This window comes from Fringilla coelebs (genome assembly GCF_963513975.1).
Source record: "Fringilla coelebs genome assembly, chromosome: 30".
Taxonomy (NCBI): Eukaryota; Metazoa; Chordata; class Aves; order Passeriformes; family Fringillidae; genus Fringilla; species Fringilla coelebs.
In genome coordinates, this window is record NC_140056.1 from 1,498,077 (window position 1) to 1,525,511 (window position 27,435).

At 62.7% G+C, this 27,435-nt stretch overlaps 3 protein-coding genes across 5 annotated transcripts; 1 reads left to right on the top strand and 2 right to left on the bottom strand.

Annotated features, from left to right (window-relative positions):
• Positions 1-637: 637 nt before the first annotated feature.
• MYO1A (myosin IA) lies at positions 638-13,179 on the bottom strand (the record flags this gene model as incomplete). Its single annotated transcript, XM_084223476.1, has 28 exons — positions 638-761; positions 1,149-1,276; positions 1,348-1,500; positions 2,298-2,430; positions 2,499-2,605; positions 2,708-2,842; positions 2,946-3,020; positions 3,285-3,371; positions 3,625-3,693; positions 3,789-3,938; positions 4,038-4,131; positions 4,204-4,404; positions 4,903-5,129; positions 6,266-6,466; positions 6,787-6,849; positions 7,101-7,205; positions 7,298-7,363; positions 7,466-7,552; positions 8,806-8,924; positions 9,312-9,459; positions 10,149-10,252; positions 10,337-10,435; positions 10,767-10,830; positions 10,988-11,034; positions 11,122-11,226; positions 11,313-11,407; positions 11,581-11,696; positions 13,057-13,179. 28 exons carry the CDS (start codon positions 13,177-13,179, stop codon positions 638-640), a joined length of 3,225 nt encoding a protein of 1,074 aa, XP_084079602.1.
• A 1,537-nt stretch (positions 13,180-14,716) lies between these two features.
• NEMP1 (nuclear envelope integral membrane protein 1) lies at positions 14,717-21,387 on the bottom strand. The gene is made up of 10 exons (XM_084223549.1): positions 21,257-21,387; positions 20,655-20,776; positions 18,545-18,755; positions 18,252-18,324; positions 18,057-18,150; positions 17,830-17,944; positions 17,432-17,657; positions 16,794-16,967; positions 16,135-16,346; positions 14,717-15,343 (listed from the first exon to the last, which is right to left on the bottom strand). The coding sequence occupies exons 1-9, from the start codon at positions 21,345-21,347 to the stop codon at positions 16,136-16,138; spliced, it is 1,317 nt and encodes a 438-aa protein (XP_084079675.1). The 5' UTR covers positions 21,348-21,387; the 3' UTR covers positions 14,717-15,343; position 16,135.
• A 1,869-nt stretch (positions 21,388-23,256) lies between these two features.
• NAB2 (NGFI-A binding protein 2) lies at positions 23,257-27,419 on the top strand. 3 transcript variants are annotated; one of them, XM_084223660.1, is made up of 6 exons: positions 23,257-23,384; positions 24,353-25,154; positions 25,365-25,498; positions 25,951-26,002; positions 26,166-26,578; positions 26,691-27,419. In XM_084223660.1, the coding sequence occupies exons 2-6, from the start codon at positions 24,360-24,362 to the stop codon at positions 26,794-26,796; spliced, it is 1,500 nt and encodes a 499-aa protein (XP_084079786.1). In that variant the 5' UTR covers positions 23,257-23,384; positions 24,353-24,359; the 3' UTR covers positions 26,797-27,419. The 3 variants fall into 3 exon arrangements, with proteins under 3 accessions (XP_084079786.1, XP_084079787.1, XP_084079788.1); XM_084223661.1 differs by lacking the exon at positions 23,257-23,384 and having other exon boundaries at positions 24,271-25,154; positions 26,166-26,298; positions 26,378-26,578; XM_084223662.1 differs by lacking the exon at positions 23,257-23,384 and having other exon boundaries at positions 24,271-25,154; positions 26,166-26,298.
• Positions 27,420-27,435: the final 16 nt, after the last annotated feature.

A 27,435-nucleotide genomic window follows, 5' to 3' on the forward strand; every position in this document is an offset into this window, starting at 1 on the left:
CTGCAGGATTGGCGGGGGTCCAGAGAGTCCTGGGCATTACAGGACTGATGAGGGTCTTGATGGGGGTCCTGAGGCACCTGTGGGGTGCAGGACTGATGGAGGTCCTGCAGCATCACTGGGGCTGTGCAGCACTTCCCTCTGTCCCATTCTCCACGTCCCTGGTCCCCAGGTGCAGCTCCAGTGCCAGCCAGGGGTGTCCTGCAGCAGGGCGGGGGGACCCTGGGCAGGGGGACAAGGACATCCAGTGCAGGCAGCAGGATGACAGAGACCTCACATGCAGCCACCCACGGCCGCCAAGAAATTGCCTCTGAAGCAGCAGGAGCTGTGAGCCACTTGATGGGAAAAGTGGCCACAAGTTGGAGCCTTTCCAATCACCACAAGCTGAGCGCTGGCTGCAATCAGGCGTCAGGAAAAGCCAGAAAAGCAGGAGGCCAGGATGAGGGGCTACATCACCAAGCTGGGCTGTGCCCCCCTGAAGTCCCACCCCACCTGTAACGAGGTGACACCACCCTGGTACCGACACCTCAGCATCCTTTTAATGGGGTTGGAGCAATGCCTGGGTGCTGCCAGCACCCATAGGGGTGGGGGATGGCACAAAGGGGGTGTCAGGGGTGCCAGTGGGAGGGTGGGGGTCCCCTCAGTACACCAGGACCTCCATCTTGTTGCTGCCCTTTTTCTTGCAGACAGGGCCGTTGGTGCTGGCCTTGGGGGACTCCACCACGGTGATGGACACGTCGCCCTTTGGGAAGCGGGTGGAGAACCTGGGAGGGGAGGATGGAGGGGAGAGGAGGGGTCAGGATGGAGAGGTGGGAGGGGGACACGCCCATGCCTGTCCCCTCATTGCCCAATGAGCTGCCTTGGTTACGCCCACTCCTCAGCAGCTTCCTCCTGCAGCCAATCAGGTCACTTACATGGTGCCCCACCCTTGGAGGCTCCACCCTCACCTCATTCCCCCCCCGGGCACTGCCCTGTCCCACCCACAATAACTCCACCCACTGCAGCCCCACCCTCCAGTACCCACACCCACATCAGCCCCACCCACAGAAGCCACGCCCTCTGTGCCCCAACCCTTTCCTGCTCCACCCATTGTAGCCCCGCCCCCCTGACTCCGCCCATCGTAACCACGCCCACCAAAGCCCCACCCACACCTGTCAGTGATGTGCAGGGGCAGCGCCTGCCCCGTGGTGGCCTCGAAGGTCTGGTGCAGGCGGGTGACCAGCTCGATGAGGTGGTCGCTGACCAGCAGGAAGTCACCCTTGGCCCCCACTGTGGAGACCTGTGGGGCAAGCGGGGGGTCAGCCCTGCTGGGGACCCCCTGAGCCCCCCAGGGCGCCCCTCCCCAGGTACCTCCTTGAGGTGCAGGGCCAGGAAGCCGTCGGAGAAGCGGGTGACTGAGACACCACGGATGTCACTGAGGCTGAGCACGGTCTTGGGCTGGGCGGCCTTGGGGTCAGCCAGGACCAGGCGCTCGGTGGTGAGGAGCAGCAGGCGTGGGACTGTCTGTGGGTGGGGGTCAGCGTGGGCAGGGGGGCACCAAGAGCAGGTGGTCAGTGTGGGCAGATGGTCAGCAGGCAGAGGGTCACCAAGAGCAGGTGGTCAGTGTGGGCAGGGGGTCAGTGTGGGCAGGTGGTCAGCAGGCAGAGGGTCACCAAGAGCAGGTGGTCAGTGTGGGCAGGGGGTCACTAAGAGCAGGTGGTCAGCGTGGGCAGGCGGTCATTGTGGGCAGGGGGTCAACATGGGCAGGTGGTCAGCAGGCAGAGGGTCACCAAGAGCAGGTGGTCAGCATAGGCAGGGGGTCAGCATGGGCAGGTGGTCAGTGTGGACAGGGGTTCAGCAGGCAGAGGGTCACCAAGAGCAGGTGATCAGCATGAGGAGGGGGTCAGCATGGGGAGGGGGTCAGCATGGGGAGGGGGTCAGCAGGCAGAGGGTCACCAAGAGCAGGTGGTCAGCGTGGGCAGGGGGTCAGTGTGGCCAGGTGGTCAGTGTGGGCAGGGGGTCAGTGTGGGCAGGGGGTCACCAAGAGCAGGTGCTCAGTGTGGGCAGGGGGTCAGCATGGCCAGGGGGTCAGTGTGGGCAGGGGGTCAGTGTGGGCAGGGGGTCACCAAGAGCAGGTGGTCAGTGTGGGCAGGTGGTCAGTGTGGGCAGGGGTTCAGCAGGCAGAGGGTCACCAAGAGCAGGTGCTCAGTGTGGGCAGTGGGTCAGCATGGCCAGGTGGTCAGTGTGGGCAGGGGGTCAGCGTGGGCAGGGGGTCAGCGTGCCCTCCCACTGCCCAGGGCACGGCCCCACGCAGCTCTCACCTTTCCGCTGGCCCTGTTCACCTTCCTCACGGCGTCGGCCATCACCAGCTTGTCCTTGGCCACGGCGTGCAGCTTCTGGTACTTGGGGTTCTGCTTCAGCCCCAGGTACTCCCCACGGAAAGGCTGCTGCAGGCTGGGGACGAGGCCATCAGCCACCGCTGCCCTGAGCTCCCCTGCACCCCCAGCCCCCTGCCCTGGCACCTTTTTGGGTAGAGGGTCTTCTTGTCCTTGAAGAGCTCGCTGGCGCAGAGCCTGGCCTGCAGCTGCGCCCGGCGCGACGCCGGCAGCTGGTCCCGGTACTTCTTGCACTGCCGAGGGAGGGGACGGTTTGGTGCCACCAAAGACCTCTCTCAGGTGAGCTGGCGCACTCAGATCCCACCTGGATTCTCCCCATCTCCCCCTGCTCCCACCTTCCAGCGGTAGAAGATGTTCTTCAGCTCCTGGTTGGTGTCATCCAGGAACCTGTAGGGCGCCGGGGGCCAGGTCCGGTCCATCACCGACAGCGGCGGGAGGTTCTTTGCCAGCCCCACCAGGTACCTGTGCACCTGGGGGTGACAACATGCCAGGGGGTCAGGGGAGGACAGGGGCATCCAGCAGGGCAGGGGGCTGGGGAGGCAGCGTGGCCCCCTGTGCCCCAGCCCCACTCACCAGTCGCCGGTAGATGAAGTTGGCCAGGCAGGTGCTGGCGCTGGAACGGAAATATTTCCTGTAGGTCCTGCGTGCCTGTGGGGACAGCACCAGCGGTGAGGACACTGAGACATCACCACCAGCCCCACAAAGGACAAAGGTGTCCCACGTCCCCCCTGTTCCCCACATGCCCCATGTCCCCCATGTCCCCCACATCCCCCACGTCCCCCATCCCTGTTTGGCCCCAGTGGAGACGACAGAGGCTCCAGCCCGACAGGGTGGGCAGGAGTGGGGTGGGCAGACAGACAGACGTCAAGGACAGCAGGACAGAGGCGGCCTGAGGGCGCGTGGCCCCGTTACCTGATACCCTCTCCAGTGAGCTGCGATGGTGGTGGCGGCCGCGTGGCGTCGGCACTGGGACTTCAGCTCCCGGAGGAGCCGGCGAGACTGCGGGGGTGAGAGCCCAGGGAGCCCGAGGAGGGGACACCAACACAGACATGGAGAGAGAGGGAGAGGCAGGAGAGAGGCAGGAGAGAAGGAGGAAAGACGGGGAGAGGAGATGAGGGTGAATCTGGTCCCACCGTGGGACACACGGAGCTCCTGGTGCCACCGTGGGGCACACAGAGCCCCTGTCCCCACCCACCCTGCTCCCCCACACCAGGCCAGTCCCGTGGTGGCCCTGGGGCTGCCCAGCCCTCACCTTCCAGCCCCGTGCATAAGCCTGGAGGATCAGCGCCGACCGCTTCATCTGCTTGTACCGGTTCATTTGCTGCGGGGGAACAAGAGGGTGAGTGGGGTGGGCTTGGAGACCAGGGGGAGAGGGATGGGCAGGGGAAGCATGGCCAGGACCTGCCCTGTCCTCACCCTGTGGCCACGGAACCAGGCAGAGATGAGGATCTGGCTCTTGCGCATCAGCTGGTACTGGGTGCGGCACCGCCAGCCCCGAAACATCTTCTGGATGAGGGTGGCCAGCTGGGCCACGCGCTCCTGGCGCCGCCGCTCCAGGTCGAAGAGCTGGGCACAACCACGGCAAGCGCTGGCTCACTGAGCAGCCCCAGGAACTCCCAGGACAAATCTGCATCCCCCCCTGGGCTCCCCCATTCCCAAACTCACAGTGCGTGGCGAGCGGATGAAGATCTTGGTGTGGCCGAACGCCAGCTCCTCGGCGGGGAACTCCAGACCTGCCAGCAGCACCTCGGTCCCCTCCCTGCAGAGACAAGGCTGGTCAGAGCCCCCCCTGGCAGCCCCCTGACCCTCCCGGGGGGTGCCAGCCCCGTACCTGTCCCCACGGTCCCAGCGGGGCCACGTTTGGGCGTTGAGCATCTTGTAGCGCTGCAGGAAGGGGCCGTAGAGCTGGCGGAAGGCGTAGCCCGCCCGCCGCACCCGCACGTTCTCCATCAGCCCCAGGTAGCGCACCTGGGCCAGCACCAGCTCCGGGGTGAACACCATGGCTGACTTGGTGTCGTTGGGTTTGATGCACCTGCAGAGCCCAGTGGTGGTTTAGGGGGGTTTGGGGTGCCAGAGACACCCCCAGGGGTCTCTGCCGGGGCCTGGCACTGTCATATTTTCTGAAAAATTCCTTCGCCAGGATTTCTTCTCCTGGGAAGCTGAGAAGCCTCAGAGAAAAAGGAAAACAATAATTATCTGATTTGCTTCTCCTGTGTTTTGCTGCTCTGGAATGTGGTTTGGAGATTGTTTACCAACATGTTTCATTGGTTTCATGTCAATTGTTTTTACTTAATGGCCAATCACCGTCCAGCTGTGTCGGGACTCTGGCGAGGATCACGAGTTTTTCATTGGTATCTTGTTAATCCTTTGGTCTGTATCCTTTCTCTATTCTTTAGTATAGTTTCAGTATAGCATTCTTTTATATAATATAGATCATAAAATAATAACTTAGCCTTCTAAGAACATGGAATCAAATTCAACCATTCCTCCTCCAGCTGGGAAACCCTGAAAATACCACAGGGGCCGGTACCTGATGTAGTTGGGGTTTTTGGAGTACAGGTTCCTCATCAGCATTGCCACAGATGACTTGAACTGGAAGCCTGCAGTGGGGGGCAGCTTGAGGGAGACTTTCTGGGGGTCTCCCTCGGGGAAGAGCGAGCGCAGCAGCGCGTGCCGGGCCGCCCACATGGCCTGCGAGAGGTCGCGGAACAGGAGGTCGTTGTTCTTCTCGATGAAGCCCGTCACGTTGTAGGTCACCTGGGGAGGGCAGCGGGGTCAGCACCCGGGCAGGGAGTGGAGCATCTCCAGCCTGCTCCCAGTCCAGCCCCACATCTCCTGTGTGAGGATGGGAAGGGGAGCGGGGCACTGGGAGGAGAACTGAGGCACTGGGAAGAGGAGCAAGGTGCTGGGAAGAGAATTGGGGCGCTGGGAAGAGGTCTGGGGCGCTGGGAAGAGGGCCAAGGCACTGGGAAGAGGAGCAGGGTGCTGGGAAGAGGAGCAGGGTGCTGGGAAGAGGAGCAGGGCACTGAGAAGAGGATCAGGGTGCTGGGAAGAGGATCAGGGTGCTGGGAAGAGGATCAAGGTGCTGGGAAGAGGATCAGGACACTGGGAAGAGGATCAGGACGCTGGGAAGAGGATCAGGACGCTGGGAAGAGGATCAGGACGCTGGGAAGAGGATCAGGACGCTGGGAAGAGGATCAGGACGCTGGGAAGAGGATCAGGACGCTGGGAAGAGGATCAGGACACAGGGCAGAGGATCAGGACACAGGGCAGAGGAGGGTGGCACAGGGAAGAGGATCAGGGTGCTGGGAAGAGGAGCAGGGCTCTGGGAAGAGGAGCAGGGCTCTGGGAAGAGGAGCAGGGCTCTGGGAAGAGGAGCAGGGTGCTGGGAAGAGGATCAAGGTGCTGGGAAGAGGATCAGGGTGCTGGGAAGAGGATCAGGACGCTGGGAAGAGGATCAGGACGCTGGGAAGAGGATCAGGGTGCTGGGAAGAGGATCAGGGTGCTGGGAAGAGGATCAGGGCACAGGGCAGAGGAAGGTGGCACAGGGAAGAGGATCAGGGCACAGGGAAGAGGATCAGGGTGCTGGGAAGAGGATCAGGGTGCTGGGATGAGGAATGTGGCACTGGGAAGAGGATCAGGGTGCTGAGAAGAGGATCAGGGCGCTGGGATGAGGAGTGTGGCACTGGGAAGAGGATCAGGGCACTGGGATGAGGAATGTGGCACTGGGATGAGGATCAGGATGCCGAGAAGAGGATCAGGGTGCTGAGAAGAGGATCAAGGTGCTGGGAAGAGGATCAAGGTGCTGGGAAGAGGATCAAGGTGCTGGGAAGAGGATCAGGGCACAGGGAAGAGGATCAGGATGCTGGGAAGAGGAGCAGGCACTGCCGGACCTTGCCGGCGTAGTGGTGGATGCGGAAGCAGCGCGGTGGCAGGGTGGCGTCGGTGACATGCCGGGCGTTCTGCGTCTCCTTGCTCTCGTAGTGCTTGTGTGTGGCCAGCAGCTGGTTGAGTTTGGTGAGGAAGGTGTCCTCGTTGACCACGCCAGGCCGCAGGCACTCCTCGTCCAGCATGGCCAGGATCCCGGTGGTGCTCTGTGTGATGGATCGTGTCACCATGATGGATGGTGTCACCCCAAACCTGCCCCAGTGCATCCCAGTTTGGGCTGAGGGCGGGAGCTGGAACCTCAAGATCCCAGCACTGGGTGGGTTCTCAATCAAGCTGTCACCCCAAACCAGCCCCAGTGCATCCCAGTTTGGGCTGTGGGGGGAGCTGGAACCCCAAGATCCCAGCATTGGGTAGGCAACTCACATTCTCAGTCAAGGGGTCACCCCAAACCAGCCCCAGTGGATCCCAGTTTGGGCTGTGGGGGGAGCTGGAACCCCAAGATCCCACCACTGGGCGGGCAACTCACGTTCTCAATCAAGTTGCAGATGATGCTGTTGTCGAAAAACTCCACTGGGGTCCACTGGATGCCCTGAGAGTAGATGTGGGTCAGACACAGGGACAATCCAGACCCTGCCCCACGGACACCCCCAGCTGGTGTGGGGCAGGAACCGGACGTCCGGCCACAGGATTGAGGATCCCAAATCCCTTCCTGCCATTGAATGTGCTCTCAGCAGGGAGCGGGGAGAGGCAGGGACGTGCAGTGGAGCCGTCTCCAGCACTTCCCCATCCCAGGGGGGCTGAAACTCCTTGGGGCCGTGCTCTGGGAAGGGCTGGAGGTACCTCTCGGACGTATTCCTCCTGCTCCTCCTTCAGAGTCATCAGGATGAAGATCTGCTGCAGCTTCTCGTTGCAGTAGTTGATGATAAACTGCTCAAAGCCGTTGTCCTGAGAGAGAAGGGTCGTGTATGGCAGCTGCTTCCCAAGCCCCTGGTCCTGTTCCCAACCCCTGAATGGGGCTTGGAGGATCCTTCACTCACCTGGAAGATCTCAAAGCCGTAGATGTCCAGGACGCCCATCACCTTCCTCTGCTTGTCCGACTTCACCTGGGGATACAACGGGGTGCTGAGCCCTGTGTCACCTGTTGAGCCCATAATGGGGTGAGGGTCCAGGCTCCTGCTGGGGCTCCAGGATCCCCTGGAGCTCACCTGGATGCTGGCATTGATACGATTCACCAGCCAGTCGAAGAGGCGGCTGTAGATGTTCTTGGCCAGCGCGTCCCGCCCGTAGTAGCCCTGGGGAGAGGGGACAGGGGCTGGTGCTGGCTCGTGGTGGGCTGCCAGGCATCAGCCTGTTCTAAATGAATAATCCAACTTAATGATTAGGGAAATTTATTAAATTATCAAAGTATAAATTTGGGAAAAAGCCACAGGCAATCTTGACTTGGAGCAGGCGATCAGGGTCAGGGAGACAGGATTTGGCCTCCATGGCACCAAAGTCCCTGTGGGTCTCCAAATGTCATTTCTAAGAGGGCAGTTTTATGCAGTTTTTTTGGGCTGTGGAAGGGGCTCTTTTTTAGCATATTTTAGCACATTATCACAGTTTTTCTTTCTTGCTGCTGCACTTCCCAGAGCCGGTGGATAATTGCTGGAATCCTGTCAGGTGAAAACTTTCTGGGATAAACTTCTGATGGTGCCTACCAAATGCCTCCTGCTGGGGTCTTTTCAGCTGGAAAAAATCCCTTGAAATACACATCCCTGGAGACAGTCATCTGATGATGTTTGAATCTCCATCTTTATCACTTAGCCTATTACTCCTTGTTGCCTGACACTGGCTTTGTACACAAAATGCTGTGGGTTTAATTTCCTTTAGCACAAATTGTTTTTTAACAGATATCACTGTTGGAACCCAGAAAATTCCTCTGGCTGCCCTGGAGGACTGGAGATGAGATGCTGTCCAGGGGGCTCAGAGACCTTGGCACAGAGCCCAAGACCCCCGTGCCTTTGATTTAGCCCTTGGAAAAAACAATTACCAAACTGATATGAAGAATTACAAGCCATGAAAGTTTAAGTAGAATGAAGTGAATTTATCACAGGGTGAGAAATAGATTTTTTGGGGTTTTTAGCATGGGGGTTCAGGGGGCAAGATGGAGAATCTGGGTGTGTCCAGCCTTTCTCCTTCTTCTTCTTGGCCTCCACCTTCTGCTGTGATGGTGGCACTTTTGGGTTGGTTTAGAGCAGAAGCTCACTGTCTAACACAGGTGATGGGTATTGGGGAGTAATTGTAAATATTGCACATGTAGTTTTTAGTATAAAGAGATAACATGGCCCTGGGGGCAAGCAGAGTGCCTCTGACTGTCTTGCAAAGCAGACCTCAACTGGACAAAAGAAATTTTATAGATAAGACACAACAAACAACCTCGAGACAAGGAACTGAAAAGCTCTGACTCCTTTGAATGCTGGGCTGGGAAAAGAAACTTTCTAACGTATCTCGTGGTCACTCTGAGCAGCTAAAGCCCCGAGATCACTCTGGGGGTGCTGCTGCTCACCTGGGGGACGGTGAGGGTGGTGAGCACCGTCTCATCCCGCGCCTTCACCGTGCGGGAGCACAGGGCCCTCTCCAGCGCGCCGGGCTCCAGCCCGATCAGCTCGCAGATCTCTCGCAGCTCTGCCAGGAGACAGCAGAGCCAGAGCTGAGCAGCGTGGGACAGGGAGGGAGAAACAGCAAGGGTTCCTCACAGCAGCTTGTGAGGAATTTTAGAGAACTAGAAAGATGTGGTAACCGTTGACTACAAACAATTTGCAGGTGCTGGTTTTCTATTTTATTTTTCTGTTCCTCTCAAAGACAGGGTGTGAGAAAGATGTTTTTGTTACTCAGCCAATAGAATAAAATCTATCTATAAAACTGCGCAGTTCTTTTGAATAAAGTCTTCCTCACCTTTGCTACAATCCTGCCTCTTGCCTGTTCCTGCCCTGCCCCTGGCTCACGAGTGACAGAGGAGGGGCCGAGGGGATCCCCCCACCCCAGTATTCCCATCCCTACCCCCATCCCTACCCTGGGGCTCGCTGATGCTGCAGGCCTCCATCCCGCTGGCCTGGAAGCTGCTGCTCAGCTGGACGTTGCCCAGTTTGAGCACCACGGCCGTCACCTCCAGCAGCTCTGTCACCTCGGCGGGCGAGAAGCCGATGACCCTCATGGCATCCTGGGGATGGACAAACAGCTCAGGGCATGGGGTGGTGTCCCAGGGTGATGTTGGGATGATTGTATCCCCATTCCTGTGTGCTGTTAATGCTGGATATTTTGTTCTGTGCCTTCAAGACTGTTTTGTTTTGGTTTTGTTATCAGCCTGCTCCCCCACGGCTGGCAGGACACACAGACAGGGCTGTACATAGAGCAGCTTTTGCTTTATGCTTTGCTCTTGCTTTTTGCTTCTACTCATTAGTTAGTTTAGCTAAGCAGTCCAAATTTTTTCCTGGACTGCTTTTCCTCTCCTTTTTTTGGAACCACTTGAGCCTGCTCCTGGCAAACACCGAGAGTTTGCACCTTGTGGCTGCAGCAGCTGCCCCAGCGCCGGAGGGACTCATAACAGAGCGACCACCCCCAGGAGAGACTTTCTGAATTTGCCAATTTTTTCAGAGTGGTGAAAGAGTGCTGTGACCTGGTATTGTTCATTTTGTGTGCTGGGGGTGCTGTCCCTGTTAAATGAACAGGTTCTTACCACTTCTCTCCAAGGAACCTTTCCCAAACTGGTTGTGGGGAGGGGACATGTGGGTTTGCTTTCTGGAGGGGCCCCCTTTTAGAGGTTTTCTCCCAAATTTGCCCTAAACCAGGACAGGTGGGCTCCAGGATGTTATTTGGGGGGAGGTGTGGGGTCCTGTCTCCCGTGGGTACCTGCATAGCGTGGAAGTTGGCTGCATCATCCATGCCAGGCAGGCTGGAGCCCTCCCGGTTCAGGTATCCATAGTGCCCACAGTCCTGGCGGAGCTTCAGCTGCTCTGGGGAGGGGACAGGAGGTGGGAGCTCAGCCATGATCCTCCCCAGCTCCTGTTCCAGCCCCAAATCCCCCACACTGGACCTACGGAGCAGCTGTGGTGAAGCCCCAGCCAGGAGCTGGTAGAAGATGTGGAAGTTCCTCTCGCCCTTCACGTGCCGGACAATGCGGGATTTCTCCAGCAGGTCTGCAGGGAAGGGTCACGTTGGATTAAATCATGTTGTGGCTTGGGTAATGAGTAGAATAAACACTTGAATAATTTAATAATGTATTCTGCAAATTCTCTGATTTTTGCAAAGCTTCATGAAGCCATTTTTGCCAGGCTAGCTTTTGAAATTTGTTTTAAGTTCTACTTCTCTCTCAGCAACATCTGTCTTATTCTACGGTACGTCTAAATCAGGATTTTTTATCTCAAGGTTTGTATACAGATGACAGAACCTTCTGTCAGGTTTGGAGCGTTTTCCACGAATCAGTTTCCCACAGGGGTGTGTGGAGTGGGATGGCTGGTGGGTACTCACAGTTGCTGATGACCCCTCCCAGGGGCTCGCCCTTGAAGTCGAACTCAATGTCCATGTACTTGCCCTGGGGGAGGGGGCTGCGTCAGGGGAGGGGGTCCTGCTGGGACTGGCAGCTCCACCCCGCCCATCCCCACACCCCATCCCCATCCCCTCTGTGCCCCCAGCCCCACCAGGGCCCACACGGCCCCGGCAGGGTCCAGCCCCCTCCGCAGGTCACTCACGAATCGGGAGGAGTTGTCATTCCGGACAGTCTTGGCGTTCCCAAAGGCTGCAGGAGAGGAGGGGGTTACGGACAGCGCCGAGCCCGGGCAGGTCCGGGATGCGGCAGGAGGAGCTCAGGATGTGCGGCACTCACCCTCCAGCACAGGGTTGGACTGCAGCAGCTGCTCCTTCACCTTGTTCACCTCCTCCCCTTTGCTGCTCACGGCCGCCACGTAGGACATCACCAGCTTGCTGGCCTCTGCCGGCAAAGGGCGGGGGTCGTTGGGGGGGGGTCGTCCCGGCCCCTCGCAGCGCCCTGAGCCCCCCCTGCAGCCCCGGCTGTACCTGTCTTGCCGGCGCCGCTCTCGCCGGTGATGAGGATGCACTGGTCCCTGTCCCGGTCCCGCAGCGAGCGATAGGCATCGTCAGCGATGGCATAGCTGGGGGCAAGAGGGGTTGGAAGGGGCTGGAGCCATCTGGGGGCTTCAGGAAACGCCCAGACCCCCTCAGCTGTGGCTGCGGTGTTGCCCCAAGTGGATTCTCTCGGGATTGGCCGGGAGTGGTGCCCTTGGCACAGCCCAGGGGACCGAGGGCCCTGCCCGTGCTCGCTCACATGTGCGGTGTCACGGCGAAGAAGCTGCAGTTGCGATACTCCTCCACCTTCTCCGGGGTGTAGATGGGCAGGGACTGGTACGGGTTCACCGAGATCACCACATTCCCAATGTAGGTCTGTGGGACAGCAGGGATGAGGGGCTGGGAGGTCCTGGTGCTCCCCATCCCAGATCTTTGTCTTCATCACAGACCCCAGATCCTGCTCCCCATCCCAGAACGTGCAGTCCTTCCGCTCCCCATCCCAGACCCCATATCCTCTTCCCACCCCATACCTCATATCCCATTTCCCAAACCCTGCAGCCCTGCCAATCCCCATCTCAGACCCCATATCCCACATCCCATATACCATACCTCATACCCCATATCCCACATCCCATTCCCCATCCCACATCCCATTCCCCATCCCAGACCCTGCAGCCCTGCCAATTCCCATCTAAGACCCCATATCCTCTTCCCATCCCATATCCCATATCCCACATCCCATATCCCATATCCCACATCCCATATCCCATACCCCATTCCCTATCCCAGACCCCGCAGCCCTGCCAATCCCCATCCCAGACCTCATATCCCACATCCCATATCCCATTCCCCATCCCAATCCCCATATCCCATTCACCAACCCAGACCCTGCAAGCCCTGCCAGTCCCCATCCCATATCCCATCCCCTATATCCCATATCCCATTCCCCATCCCATATCCCATACCCCATTTCCTATCCCAGACCCTGCAGCCCTGCCAATCCCCATCCCATATCCCATCCCCTATATCCCATATCTCATTCCCCATCCCATATCCCATTTCCTATCCCAGACCCTGCAGCCCTGCCAATCCCCATCCCATATCCCATACCCTACATCCCATACCCCATACCCCATATCCCATACCCCATCCCCTATATCCCAACCCCCATATCCCATACCCCATATCCCATACCCCATCCCCTATATCCCAACCCCCATATCCCATACCCCATCCCCCATATCCCATCCCCCATATCCCATACCCCATCCTCTATATCCCATACCCCATGTCCCATACCCCATCCCCCATATCCCATACCCCATACCCCATCCCCTGTATCCCATACCCCATCCCCTGTATCCCATACCTCATACCCCATACCCCATCCCCTCTATCCCATACCCCATCCCCTATATCCCATACCCCATATTCCATACCCCATATCCCATACCCCATCCCCTATATCCCATACCCCATCCCCTGTATCCCATAACCCATCCCCTATATCCCATACCCCATATCCCATACCCCATATCCCATCCTCTATATCCCATCCCCTTTATCCCATACCCCATCCCCTATATCCCATACCCCATATCCCATACCCCATCCCCTGTATCCCATACCCCATCCCCTGTATCCCATACCCCATATCCCATCCCCCATACCCCACACCCCACTCCCACCCCAGCAGCCCCCGTCGCCCCTCCAGCCCCCCCGTCCCGCTGCCCACGTAGATGTCGCGCCGGCGGAATCGCTCCCGCAGCGTCTGGACCAGCGACTCCTCGGTGAGCGGATCCAGCAGCACCAGGTCCGCCACAGCCTCGGCGTCCAGCCGCGAGGAGGTGCCTTCCATGGCCGGGCAGCTCCGGGGCAGCTGGGACACAGCACGGGGCGTGGTGGGGTCTGCACCCACGGACACGCAGCCCCTTCCCCAAAACGCCCCACCAGGTCCTCAGCAGCCTCTGGGATCTTGGCTGCTCCCCCCAGCCCTGGGGACAGGGGACAAGGCAGCCACACACCCAGAGAGGCACGGGGGGCACCTTGCCGGGGCATCCTGGTGCCCAGGAGCCCGCGGTGGGGCTGGGGGCAGCCGGATGCCGGGGGGAAGCGGGGAGCCGGGCAGGAAACGCGGCCACCTGGATCCTGTTCTTGGGGCAGGGATGAATTCAGCCTCCACTTCCTCCCTCCTTCCTGGCAGGGGGAAGCCGGGGCGGGGAGGGGAACCCAAGCCCCCCGAGAGGTCACCCCGGGAGCCGCTTCCCCCCGGTCTCCTGCATCCCTCACCTGTCTGTGACAGCGCAGTCACGTTCCCGGGGGTGACCTTCACCCCCACTTTACAGCTGGGGCGCAGGGCTGTAAACCCAGCCCCGCTTATCGGTGCCCCGGGGAAAGTTCACGAGCGAGGAGAAGGTGGGGAAAGATGGGGCAAAAAAAGGTGATGGAGGTGGTCCCAGCTGCCTCTAGAGATGGCAGAACCCTCCAGGGGTCTGAGCCCCCCGTGCTGCTGGGTGAGACCCCAGGGTCAGCGGCCATGGGTGGGAACCAAAGAGCCCCCCAGCCCCTCCAGGGCAGCGCTGGGCTCACCCCGGGGGTCCCAATGCCACCAGGTCCCCACACCCCGTGGTATGGGGGTTGTGGGGACAGGGTACCCCCATCCAGCTGAGGACTGGGGGGCTCGGGTGCTTCAGCTGCTGCCTGGGTCCCCGACTCACCTCCCGGTCGCAGAGCAGGAGCGGCTGGAGTGGCTTCAGCTGGAGCTGCCCCGGAACCGACGGGGCTCAGCCCAGCCCAGCGCCCGGTGCTGGCCCCGTCCGGCCCACGGAGGGGAGGGGGGGACCGCAAGGCCCTCCCCCAGAGCTCTCAGCTGGGGAAACTGAGGCACGAAGGAGTAACCAGCGGGGACCAACCCTAGGAGTGCTGCCGGCTGCAGCCCCAGCCCGCGGTCCCGGCTCAGCCTTCCCCACCCGGCAGCTCAGAGCAGGAACAAGCAGGGAAAATCCTGGAGCCGAGCAAACAAAGGGAGCTTCCTCTCCTGGGCTGCGGGAAACAGGGCTGGAGAACCAGGAGCAGCTGGGGCTGGAGACCCGGGAATGCTCAGGGCTGCTCCGAGGAGGACACCTGGCCCCAGGGAGGACACCTGGTCCTCAGGGAAGCACACCTGGCCCCAGCCCAACCAGGGAATGTCACCCAGGAGTTGTTGTGTCCCCACACACCATGCCCAGCAGAATGACCTCCCACGGGTGGCTGAGCCCTGGGGTGACAGCAGGACGAACAAATGAGGCTCAGCACCTAAAAAAGACATCTTTATTAAAAATATAATCAGTCATCCACCACACTGAGGGGGGGGGGTAAAGTAACAAGAGTTTGCTCACACCTGAGCAGGGAGGAAAGCACAGCAAGGGCTGGGGAGCACACCTGGGACAGGGACAGACCTGGGACTGGGACAAACTGATGGCAGAAGCTCCAGGTGAGGTAGGGGCTGGGCTGGGCATCCCCAGGGCAGCTGAGACACTGCGAGCAGGTGAGGGCAGCATTATTGCTTAGGAAGTTGCATAGACTGGGGTGTCCCCTCCAGCTCTGGGCTTTGGCAGAGCTCCCCAGAGTTCCCCACTGGAACAACAGTGGGGTCACCACCAGTCCCTGCCCACACCCACTGGGAGAGGAGTAACAGGAGCAGGGCAGTGAGGCAGGGAGGAAGAACATCCACGCTCATTCTCAGCTCTGGCACGGGCACAGGGGGCTGAGAACAGCTTCTACCCCAACACTACACCCAGGGGCAGCCAGCAGACCCTGAGGCTCCACAGCTCCATGGAGGAGTTTTTGGTATCCACACGGGATTGAAGCCAAGGCAGAGGTGTGGCCCGACCAGCTGGAGCCCTCTGACATATCTGTGCCAGGAGGAGGAGGAGGAGGAGGAGGAGCAGGACACTGGCAGCTCCCTCACCACGGCTCCAGGCAGGTGCTGAGCACGCAGGTACAGGTCCAAAGTTCCTCTCGTGTGTGTCACCCTCAGGCACCTGCAGATGGAGGGGAAGGTCCATCCCCACCCCAGGCTGCCCAGTGCCCAGCAAAGGGAAAGGGGCTCCTGTCTGCAGCCCACAGCTGTGACACTGGGGGAGGGAGCCAGAGAAGCACCCAGGTTTGGGAGGGGGTCCCTGCCCTGGGGGTGCCCCCCTGGGAGCTCACAAACATCCACTGCAAAAGTTGGGCTGGGTCCAGGTTGCATCCTGGTGACTCCCCAACCTGGGCTGGGGGCTTCTCATGTGTCCCACCCCCCCCAGCAGCCAGAGCTGTGCTGACAACGGCATTCACACCTCAGGTAGGAGCTGCAGGGAGGTCACACCCCTCTTCTCCCTGTCAGAGGGGGTCTATCCCCATGAGGACCATCCCCACAGGGCCCAACCCCATAGGGACCAACCCCACAGGGCCCAACCCCATAGGGACCAACTCCACAAGGTTCATCTCCATAAGCACCATCCCCACCGGGTCCAACCCCACAGGGACCCTCCCCACAGGGACCAACCCCACAAGGACCCTCCCCACAAGGACCATCCCCACAGGGACCAACCCCACAGGGACCAACCCCACAGGGACCATCCTCACAAGGATCCATCCCCAGAAGAACCAACCCCACAAGGACCATTCCACAGGGACCCTCCCCACAAGGACCATCCCACAGGGACCCTCCCCACAAGGATCAACCCCACAGGGTCCAACCCCACAAGGACCATCCCACAGGGACCATCCCCACCACTCCTGGAGCAGCCCAGCAATGGTTCTGCTCCTTGGCCAGGTCAGTGCAGCTGACCTCAGTGGACATCCACATGGTTGTGGAATAGGGAATCACTCTTGTGATTCCCATCAGAGGAGTCACTGACGTTTTCCTCCTCTTCATCATCATCATCATCTTCCTCGAAGAGCTCCTCATCAATGGAGAGACTTTCCAGGCCAAACTCCCGCTCATGGGCTGACACCTCGTTGGGGGTGACGTGGGAAGCACCACCCACAAAATCAGCAAACCTGGGAGAAACCATGGAGCAGCACGTTGGGCAGCTGTGTCCAGTACCTCTGGAGAGGCCCTGACACAGGCAAGTAAAGCATTTTGCAGCTGGGACCTGGTGTTATCCATCCTTTCCTCTTTTCCACCCCCTGGTGTTATCCATCCTTTCCACCCCCTGGTGTTATCCATCCTTTCCTCCTTTCCACCCCCTGGTGTTATCCATCCTTTCCTCATTCCCACCCCCGGTGTTATCCATCATTTCTTCCTTTCCACCCCCTGGTGTTATCCATCCTTTCCTCCTTTCCATCCCCTGGTGTTATCCATCCTTTCCACCCCTTTCCACCCCCTGGTGTTATCCATCCTTTCCCCCCACACACCACACATCTGTGTCTCTGTCTCCAAGGCCAGAGGTGACAGCACAGAGGGACACAGGGTGGCCACCCCGAGCTCAGTGTCAGGGGTGTTACCTTTTGGGAGACTGGATGCGGGACACCGTGCTCCAGGCAGAGAACTGGGGGCTCTGGCAGAAGCTCCGCAGCTCTGCCAGGGCCTTGCGGGTCTCCACCTCGCCCTGGAGCTGAAACTCCTCCTCTGTCAGCAGCCGAGGTAGGGCTGGGCTCAGCTTGTACCTCTGCAGCCTCCTGCCAGGGGGGAAACAGCAGTTAGTGCCTGCCTGGATGGGGTAGGAGCAGCTCCTGGGGCAGGATCCCAGGGCAGAACCCCTGGGACAGAACTCTCAGGTCAGAACCCCTGGGGCAGGAACTCTCAGGTCAGAACTCCTGGGGCAGGATCCCTCAGGACAGAACCTCTGGGACAGGAACCCTCAGGGCAGAACCCCTGGGGCAGGAACCCTCAGGACAGAACCCCTGGGGCAGGAACCCTCAGGGCAGAACCCCTGGGGCAGGAACCCTCAGGTCAGAACCCCTGGGGCAGGAACCCTCAGGGCAGAACCTCTGGGACAGGAACCCTCAGGGCAGAAACCCTGGGGCAGGAACCCTCAGGGCAGAACCCCTGGGCAGGAATGCTGGGGCAGAACCAGCTCCTGAGGCTGGACCAGCTTCAGGAACATGAATCCCTGGGGCATCCCAAGCTCCCAGCTCCTCACCTGTAGGCAGCAAAGGCCCACTGCAAGGGGTAATCCAGGTTCTTGGTGCAGACAGCCACCAGCACCAGGCCCAGGGCAATGGGGTGGATCTGGATGCCTGAGTAGATCAGCAGCAGCCCCAGGAGCTGCAGGGCCCAGGACAGGAGGTTGATGCTGCGCTGGTTCTCCAAGGGGCCGTACCTGTAGCACACGGCGAAGCTCAGGAGGCCCACAAAGAGCAGGTAACCTGTGGGGGAGCACAGGAGTGGGGCAGAAATTAGGGGCTCTGTGAGGATGAGGAGGAACCTGACAAGACCAGCAGGGTTCACTGCTGGACCCTCCTCCACAGGGTTCAGCAACTCTGCTCCACAAGGAGATGCTCACCTGGTGAACAGGTGAACCTCAGAGCTCCCACCTACCTAACAGGTACTGCCAGTAGGACTTGCAGATCTTGTGCAGGTTCTTGAAGATCAGCTGAAGCAGGTACAGAGAAAAGGACCAACCTCCAAACAGCAGTAAGTACACAGGGCTTTTCTGGGGGAACACAGGCAGGCTGTGGATACCTCCCCCAGGTGCTGAGGTGCTCAGTACCAAACCCAGTCCATCCCAGTACAGGTATGGAAAGGGTTCAAGATGTGACACCTACCTTGGGCATGACTTTGGACATCATGTAGACGAGGACAAGCAGAGAGGCCAACACGCCAACGCTGATCCCAGCTGAGTAGTAGAAGATTTGGCTCCTGCAGTGATCACAGAGGGAATCAATCACAGCAGGTGTTTTATGGGTACCTATGCACAAACACCCCCACCCAGGAGCCACCAGGGAAAGGAGAGATCTCACCTGCTCAGTGTGTCCCCACAGAAAAACAACAGCAGGCCCAGGAAGAAAACAAGGAACAGCTTAGGATCAAAACCTGGGAAAAAAATGGATCCCAGTGGAGAGGGGCAGGGCAGGAAGCTCCCACCTACCACAGGGTGACAGGACAGGCACTGCATCTCCAAGTGCCCCAAACTCCTTCTGCACACCAAATTCCCTTCCTGAGGAAGGCACAGGTCTGTGGATCATGAGCTGCCCTGTCCTGCTGTCCCCTGGGCAGCCCCAGGCCCCTTTCCCCCCGCGGGGAGGGGACGTACGTCGGAAGAGGACGACGTTGTAGGAGGTGCCAGGCTCCAGCAGCTCGACCTTGAGGCAGGTTTTGTTGCTGTAGAGATCCACATCGATGCTGGTGTTGTTGAGCTTGCCCCTCAGGAAGGAGAACACCACATTCCACACGCTGAACTTCTCCAGCTCCTCCTCGCTGTCCACCTGGGTGACGCGGATCGTGTGGCTGCTGGTGACGTGGATCTGGGGGCAGAGAGGGGGAATGGGGGGGCTTTAGCCTGGAGAAATCAGACTGGGTTCCTGCCCCAGCAGCTGGCTCTGTCCTGGCAGCTTGGTCTGTCCCAGGGATTCACGTTCCTGAAGTTGGTCCAGCCTCAGCAGCTGGTCCTGCCCCAGGGTTCATGCCCCAGGAGCTGGTTCTGCCCCAGGGATTCCTGCCTCAGCAGCTGGTTCTGCCCCAGGGATTTGTGTGCCAGGAGCTGGTCCAGCCTCAGGAACTGGTTCTGCTCCAGGGCTCCTGCCTCAGGAGCTGGTTCTGTCCTGGCAGCTTGGTCTGTCCCAGGGATTCATGTTCCTGAAGTCGGTCCAGCTTCAGGAGCTGCTTCTGCCCCAGGGATTTGTGTGCCAGGAGCTGGTCCAGCCTCAGGAGCTTGGGATGCCCCAGGGTTCATGCTCCAGGAGCTGGTTCTGCCCCAGAGATTTGTGTGCCAGGAGCTGATCCAGCCTCAGGAGCTTGGGATGCCCCAGGGTTCGTGCTCCAGGAGCTGGTTCTGCCCCAGAGATTTGTGTGCCAGGAGCTGAGCCTGCCTCAGGAGCTTGGGATGCCCCAGATATTCATATTCCTGAAACTGTTCCAGCCTCAGGAGCTGGTCCTGCCCCAGGAGCTGGTTCTGTCCTGGCAGCTTGGTCTGTCCCAGGGATTCACGTTCCTGAAGTTGGTCCAGCCTCTGGAACTGGTTCTGCCCCAGGGATTCATATTGCTGAAGCTGGTCCAGCCTCAGGAGCTGGTTCTGCCCCAGAGATTTGTGTGCCAGGAGCTGGTCCAGCTTCAGGAGTTTGGGATGTCCCAGGGATTCATATTGCTGAAGCTGGTCCAGCCTCAGGAGCTGGTTCTGCCCCAGTATTCCTGCCCCAGGAGCTGGTTCTGTTCTGGGAGCTTGGTCTGTCCCAGAAATTCCTGTCTTAGGAGCTGGTTCTGCCCCAGAGATTTGTGTGCCAGGAGCTGGTCCAGCCCCAGGAGCTGGTTCTGCCCCAGGGTTCATGCCCCAGGAGCTGGTCCAGCCCCAGAGATTTGTGTTCAGGGGTGCCCTCATCACTCTGCACCCCCTGAAAGGTGCCTGTGCTCAGCTGGGCTGGGCTCTGTCTGCAGCAGCACTGACACAACCAGAGCACACAGCCTCCAGCTGCACCAGGGGAAATTCAGGTTGGATAGCAGGGAAAAGTTTTTTATGGAAAGAGTGATAAATTCTGGAATGGCTGCCAGGGGAGGTGGTGGAGTCACCATCCCTGGGTGTGTTTAACAAAGCCTGGATGTGGCACTGGGGGACAGGGTTGAGTTGAGGGGTTGGGGCTGGGTTGGACTCGATGATGTTTAAGGTCTCTTCCAACCCACTGATTCTGGGGATGGATGGATGGAGGGATGGAGGGAGGGATGGAGGGAGGGATGGAGGGAGGATGATGGATGGAGGATGATGGATGGAGGATGATGGATGGAGGATGATGGATGGAGGGAGGATGATGGATGGAGGGAGGATGGTGGATGATGGATGGAGGGAGGGATGGATGAATGGAGGGATGGATGGATGGATGGATGGATGGATGATGGATGGATGGAGGGAAGGATGGATGGATGATGGATGGAGGGATGGATGGATGGATGGATGGATGGATGGATGATGGATGGAGGGAGGGATGGATGATGGATGGATGGATGAATGGAGGGATGGATGGATGGATGGATGGATGGATGGATGGAGGGATGGATGGATGGATGGAGGGAAGGATGGATGGAGGGAGGGATGGATGGATGGAGGGATGATGGATGATGGATGGATGAAAGGATGGATGGATGGATGGATGGAGGGATGGATGGAGGGGCTGGAGCAGGAAGGACCTGCTGCCTCCTCCTGCTGCTGCTGTCACCTGTGTCCTGGTCCAGACGTCGTTCCATCGCGGGGCACGGGTGTTGTTGTAGCAGAAGCGCCGGGATTCCCAGTACCGGCAGTTGTGCCCCTCCCGGAGGGGGATAACGGCATCCTTGGAGCCTGGGGAGCACACAGGGAGGGCGTCAGGCCCTGCTTCACCCACCCAGCCCTTTCCTCCCCGTCGATGCTCTCCTTCACCACATCCCCCACGCTCTCTCCGCTGTTTTCCTTGGAATTCACCCTCCGCGTCTTTCCCGGGATAACCCCGCTTGGCTCGACTCCTAGCTCCAAAATCCGACCTCAGCGAGCCAAACCCGACGGTGCCTCCGGCACGCACTGGGCTCCCGAGGTGAGGCGGCTCCCGAACGGCACCGAAGGCCCGGTCATACCGTGGGACCGGCACAGCGGGACGGGAAATCCCGGTCCCACCGAGCCCCACCGACCCTCTCAGCGTGGAGACGCTCAGAGGGTTCCCTGAGGGTGCAGGGGGTCTCTCAGCGGGCACCGGGCCGGTCCCGTTGTCCCGCCGTGCTGCCCCCAGGGGCTGCCGCCGCCCCGCTCCTCCCGGTCCCCACCCTTGGACGCCGGTGCGCCGCTCACCTGCAGCTCTCAGGAGCAGGAAGGGCAGGAACAGCAACAGCAGCACGGGCAATGCCAGGAGCCGCCGCCGCCGCCCCGGAGCCGGTTTCATCCCTCCCGCCGCGGCTGCGCCGGCCGCTTCCGCTTCCGCCGCCCGCCCGGCCCGGCCGCTTCCGCTTCCGCCGCCCGCCCGGCCCGGCCGCCGAGGAGCGACCACAGCCAATAGAAAAGGCGCTCGCAATGTTTTGCCGTCGATTGACAGCTGATATAACCTATCAAAGTTCAGCTCCGATCTCCCGCCCGCCCCTCTCCTCCTGCTGCCTTGATTGACAGAATTTTTAGCCTATCAGCAGTGTGCGTGCAGGAAACAGCCTTATTCTTGCCCTCGGTTACCACGGTGACCAACATGCCCGCCATTCACTGAACAGCCCCGCCCCGCTCTGGTAACGGCTCTGACAGACACGCCATTTAACCAATCAGAGCACAGACACCACAAGCCACGCCCACCACCCTCAGGTAGACTCCGTGTGATTGACAACCGCCTCCGCCTATCAGGGCGCGGCCTCGCGTTGTTTGTGTGAACGGGTCACGCGTGGGGGGCGCGCAGGTCCCGCCCCTCTCCCCCCGCCCCGCCCCCAGCAGCCGAGCCCGCTGTCCCGGGTCCCGCCGGCCCCACCGGCCCCGGTCCCGCCGGTCCCGCCGGCCCCACCGGCCCCAAGGCCCGGACGGGTCTCTGCCAGCGCGGACGTGGCACGGCGGTCACCGGTGACCCGCGGCGCGCAGGGGGTCCCGCATCCCACGGACCGGCTCGGGGGCTCCGGTTCGCCGCGCTGCCGGCACCGTCCGTCCCCCAGCCCCGGGAAGGGGGTGCCGCTCTCCGCACGGATCCGTCCCCCTCCACCCCGTGGGGCGGCGGCCGCCCGTGGGCGGGCAGCGGGGAGCGGGCTCGGGCGGCCCCCCCGCTCCCCCTCCGCGGGCCGTGGGCGGCGGAGCCGGGAAGCGGCGGGGCCGTGGGCGGAGGATGTGCGTCAGCCGGGGGCAGCGCCGGGGCTGGGAACGGCCCCGCCGCGCCGGACGCTTGGTCCTGGAAAAGAGGGGGGGGCGTGACCGGGGGGCGGTGGGGAGGGGGCGAACCGGGAGGGTTGGGGCAGGACCCCCGCCATGGGCACCGTGGCCGTGCGGGATGCCCCGGCTGCTCCCCCGGTAGCTCCGGGGATGTGCCCCGGGCACCGGCACGGCCCCCCCGGCCCGGCCAGGACCGCGCGGGGGCGGCTCTGGCCCCACGCCAGGCGCCGGCCGCGGTATAAATAGCACCGAGCCACGCCGGGCCGGAGCGGGGTGCGGGCCGTGACATCCCCCCGTCCTCCCTCCCGCGGGAGGGACCCGGGTGCTGCGGGCGAGGGGCTCCAGCATCCCCCCAGCCCACCCGAGAAACCTCCGTCGCTGCTCCGGGGCGCCGCTGGGCTGCTCAGCCCGGAGCCCATCGGTGGCAGCGTGTGCGTGCCCGTGACACCGAGTCCCAGCCCTCCGTTAAGAGCGCCGGCAGCGGGGGACGCTGCCGGGACAGCGGTGCCGGTACCCGGAGCATCCCCGCGCCCGCTCGGCTTGTCACCGAAACCGGGGATGCTGCGAGCGCTGCCCGCGGCCCTGCCGGGATTCAGGGCGTCCACGCCAGCACCGAGCACCGCGTCCCCTTCGGGGGCTTCTGCCTCTCCCACGGACCCCCCGTGCCACGCGTGTCCTGCCCGCTCCCTGCCGGGACCCCCGGTGCCGCCGTGCGGGGCGCCGCTCCCGCTCCCCTCCCGCTGCTCCGGTGCCGGGGGGAGGGGGAAGAAGGGGGCCCGGTGCTGCCGCCCCCGCCGCTGCCCCCCCGTTCCCCGCGCTCGGCGGGGGCGGCAGCCGCGGGATCCGCCCCCGGGGCCTCCCACGCGCGGCGCAGCCGGGGCCGCTGCTATTTCACGGTCCCGCCCGTGTGGGCGGCGCGCAGAGCGGCGCGGCGCGGCGGAGGGAGCGCGCCCGGCCCGGCCGCGGGACCCCCGAGCCCCGGCACCCCCCGGACCCCCGGCTAGAGCCGGCCCCGGAGCCCCCCCGCCCCTCCCCGGCCGCCCGGCGGGGCGGGCGGAGCGGACGGAGGCGGTTCCAGGCGGCGGTGAGCAAGCGGGGGACGGCGGGCGGGGATGGGGCACCGGGGGGCACCGGCCGGGGCGGGAGTCCCGGTGGCCATGGTGGGACTGGGGGGACCGCAGGGGGACGGAGCGGCGGGGGACACCGGGCAGGGCGGGGGGCCCGAGGGGTGTTGGCCACGGGGCTCCGGGCGGGTCCGGGATGCACGGGGAGAGGATGGCACCGGGGGCTCCGCGGCACCGGAGGGTACCGGCAGGGGCCGGGGGCTCGTGGGGGGATGGCCGCGGTGGGAGCACAGAGGGACGGTGGGGACGGCGGGGGGATGGGACACCGGAGGTCACCGGGCAGAGCAGAGAGCCCGGGGAAGGGGTGACCCCGGTGGTGCTGGCAGGAATGGGTGGGATGGGGCACAGGGTGGGCTCGGGGCACCGCAGGACACCGGGCAGGTGCGGGGACGCTGCGGGAGGATGGCCCAGGTGGGGCAGGGGTGGGGATGGGGGCACCGAGCGGGGCGGGGTCACCAAGGAAGGGTGGCCCTGGGGGCATCCAGGGGACCACAGGGGAACAGGGCACGGGCAGGGCAGGGGGCCTGGGGGATGTTGGGCACGGTGGGATCGGCAGTGGCACATCACCCACGGGGATGGGGGGCTGGGGGAAGCCCCCAGATGTGTGTCCTGCCCTGTGGGAGGACCTGGCATGGAGGGGCTGCTGGCTGGGGGTGGGCACAGACTGGGCACAGCCCAGGGTAGGGGCTGGGGTAAGGGTGACCCCACTCGTGTCTGTGCCGTGTCCAGGGGCTGTGGCTGCAGGGACTGTCCCAGTCTGGAGCACATGGGTGGGACTGGGCGCCCCGTGGGGATTGGGGACACTGGAACACCCATACACGAGAATGCTCCCTCTGCCCTTTACCCCCAGACCCAAGGGTGGGGAGGGGTTTCTCCTGCACATCTGTCCATCCCGGTGGTGAGTCCGTCTGTCCTCTGTCCACCACAGGCTCGTCATGGCCCTGCCCCGCACGCTGGGGGAGCTGCAGCTGTACCGGGTGCTGCAACGTGCCAACCTGCTGGGCTACTACGAGACCTTCATCCAGCAAGGGGGGGACGACGTGCAGCAGCTCTGCGAGGCGGGCGAGGAGGAGTTCCTGGAGATCATGGCGCTGGTGGGCATGGCCACCAAGCCCCTCCACGTCCGCCGCCTCCAGAAGGCCCTGCGTGAGTGGGCCTCCAACCCAGGGCTCTTCAGCCAGCCCGTCTCGGCTGTCCCGGTCAGCAGCATCCCACTCTTCAAGCTCTCCGAGGCCGGTGGGCGCAAGGCACTCAGCAACGGGCACGCCAGCCCCGGAGAGGCCGCGGGCAAGGGGGGCGGCAGCGCCGGGACGCCCCCAGCCCGCAGCCCCACGGAGCCAGGGGAGAAGCTGTCACCGTCAGCGGCTCCGCCGTGGCCGGGAAGGAGCACCCCCGAGTCGGAGGGTGGCGGGGATGAGGAGCCGGGGGGTCCCCCCTTCTCCCCGAGCGGGAGCAGCGGGGAGCAGGCGGTGGGCACGGAGCTGGAGCCGGAGTTGGCACGGACGGTGGTGGAGAGCGTGGAGAGGCTGCTGCAGAGCTGCCCCCGGAGTGGCGAGGCCGAGCTGAGGGCGCTGATGAAGCTCAACAAGAAGCTGGCCAAAGCTGTGGGGCACATCTTCCAGCTGGAGGACGGCGACCGGCAGAAGGAGGAGGAGATCCGGCGGCACAGCGCGATCTACGGCCGCGGCGAGGCCCGGCGCCGCGAGGGCAAGCAGCTCACCCTGCACGAGGTGCTTGGAATTCTCGGCTGTGCTGGTCTGGGACAGGGACTGGGGTGGCTCTGGAGGTGTGGTGAGTGGGTGGGATTTGAGGTCTCCTCCCCCGCGGGTTGCATCTGCCAGGCTGGAGCCGGTGCTGCCTTAGCTGAGGGTTGTGTGGGCGCTGCTGTCCCGTGGGTGCTGCCGTCCCTGTCCCCGCTCACGCATCATCTCTGCCCCCAGCTCATCATCAATGAGGCGGCCGCCCAGTTCTGCCTGCGGGACAACTCGCTGCTGCTGCGGCGCGTCGAGCTCTTCTCGCTGTCACGACAGGTGGCACGGGAAAGCACCTACCTGTCCTCGCTCAAGGTCGCCAGGTGAGCCCAGACCTGGGAAACCCCACCCTTGTAGGCCTGGGGCGGGGGGGGTCTGGCTGTCACCCCCTTGTTCCCTGGGGTTGATCCAGCACTTCGGGATGGGGCCAGGACCCTGCGACCCCCAGTTCCCCTTTGCCAGCGTGGGTGGTTTCTGCCTGACCTCGGAGCGTGGGACGCGGGGAGGATGGGAATGACGGGGATGCCAGGCGTGGGAAGGGATGCCAGGCAGCAAAGGGATGCCGCTGGGGATGCCCTATCTCTTGCCTCCATCCACAAAGTCCCCTGCCCACCATGCCAGGCCTGCCTTTTCTCTTTGCTCTCCAGCTGCTTCTCTCTTTTTCCACCCCCAATTCCATCCGTGCCAGAGCCCCACCTGCCTGGTGGCTCTGCTCACAGCGTGGGGCCTTGCTGTGGCCACCCCCACGCCTGACACAGCCCCTTTCCACCCCCAGGGCCCATCCCGAGGACAGCGGTGCCGTCGTGGCCAAGCGGCTCAAGCAGGAGGTGGGTGCAGGTGCAGGGGGAGCGTGTGCAGGTGTGCACACCTGTGAGCGTGGGTGTGACAGTGCAGCGTGCCTGGGGCTGCCCATGCCAGCTCGGGGTGATGGCCGTGGGTGTTCTGGGGTGGGTGGTGCAGGGGATCTGCTCACCTCTGTGCTCCTGGCAGGCGGGAGAGCAGAGCCGCCCTGAGCTCCTGGCGCTGCCGGTGGGGCTGGAGCCGCCCGGGGCCGGGTACCGAGCCAGCTTGGAGGAGGACACGGGCAGCCTCTCCGGGGAGAGCCTCGACGGCCACTTGCAGGGTGAGTGGGGGTCTCTCCCCTTCTCTCGTGGTGGTCGGCCCCCGCCTCCTCGCGCTGATTGTCGCCCCTCTCTCGGCAGCGGCGGGGGCTTGTCCCCGGCTGACCCCTCCGCCCGGTGCGGCCCCGGACGTGCCCCTCGGCCTCGCTCCCCACGGGCTCTGGAGCCGCCACATCCTCCAGCAGACGCTGATGGACGAGGGGCTGCGCCTGGCCCGGCTGGTCTCACACGAGCGCGTGGGGCGGCTCAGCCCCTGCCTGCCGGGGAAGCCCCCGGGACCAGGTGAGCCCCCCGCGGGGCCGGGGGGGCTCTGCCGCGGGCTGGGGTCCGGAGGGCACCGCTGCCTTGTGCTGTGGAATCGTGCCCTGACACCGTCTCCGTGTTCTCCCCACAGAGTTCGAGGACGGGCTGGCGGAACGGGGTCCTCCGGCCACCCCAGACCCCCCTCGGGGCACCATCAAGGTGGAGCAGGAGACCAGCAGGCAGTGAGGCCCCTGTAGCCCCCCCGCCACCATTAACGAAGCAATAACGTGCTGGGGGACGGGTGCGGCGGCGCTCCGGGCCCGGGGAGCTTGGGGAGGGGTGGGGTCTCAGCCACAACCCCCCCGGCCCCCTCCCGTCCCACACCGACGCTCTGGTTACCTCAGCCGCGGCGGGATGCGACTCCCCGCAGCAGCAATACCCTCATCCCGCCCGGCTCCGCTCCCCCGCCGCCCCCCAGGGCTGGGGAGCCCTCGATGGACTGGAGCCCACCCTGTACAGCCCCACCCCGGCCCCGTGCTGACCGTTTCCCCCCCCGGGCCCCATCACCGCGCGGGGACAGACGCGTCGTACTGTGCGCTCCCACGTCAGCGCTGCCGCCCACGCCGGGCACACGGTCCCCCCCCACCCGCAGCGCCCACGCACCAGCCGCCAGCCCCCTCCCCGCAGCACGTGCCAGCTCACTGTGCACCCCCCCACCCCACCCTGAGACCCCCCCCCAGCACCGCATCGGCTGTAAATACCCCCCCCACATACACACACCCCCCCTGCAGCCCCCGCACGCACCCCCCCCCGCACCCCGATACCTGCGTGTGCTTCAAGCATGGTCCCTGTGCCGGGGGGTGTCACACGTGCCGTGGGGTGTCACCCCCTCCCAG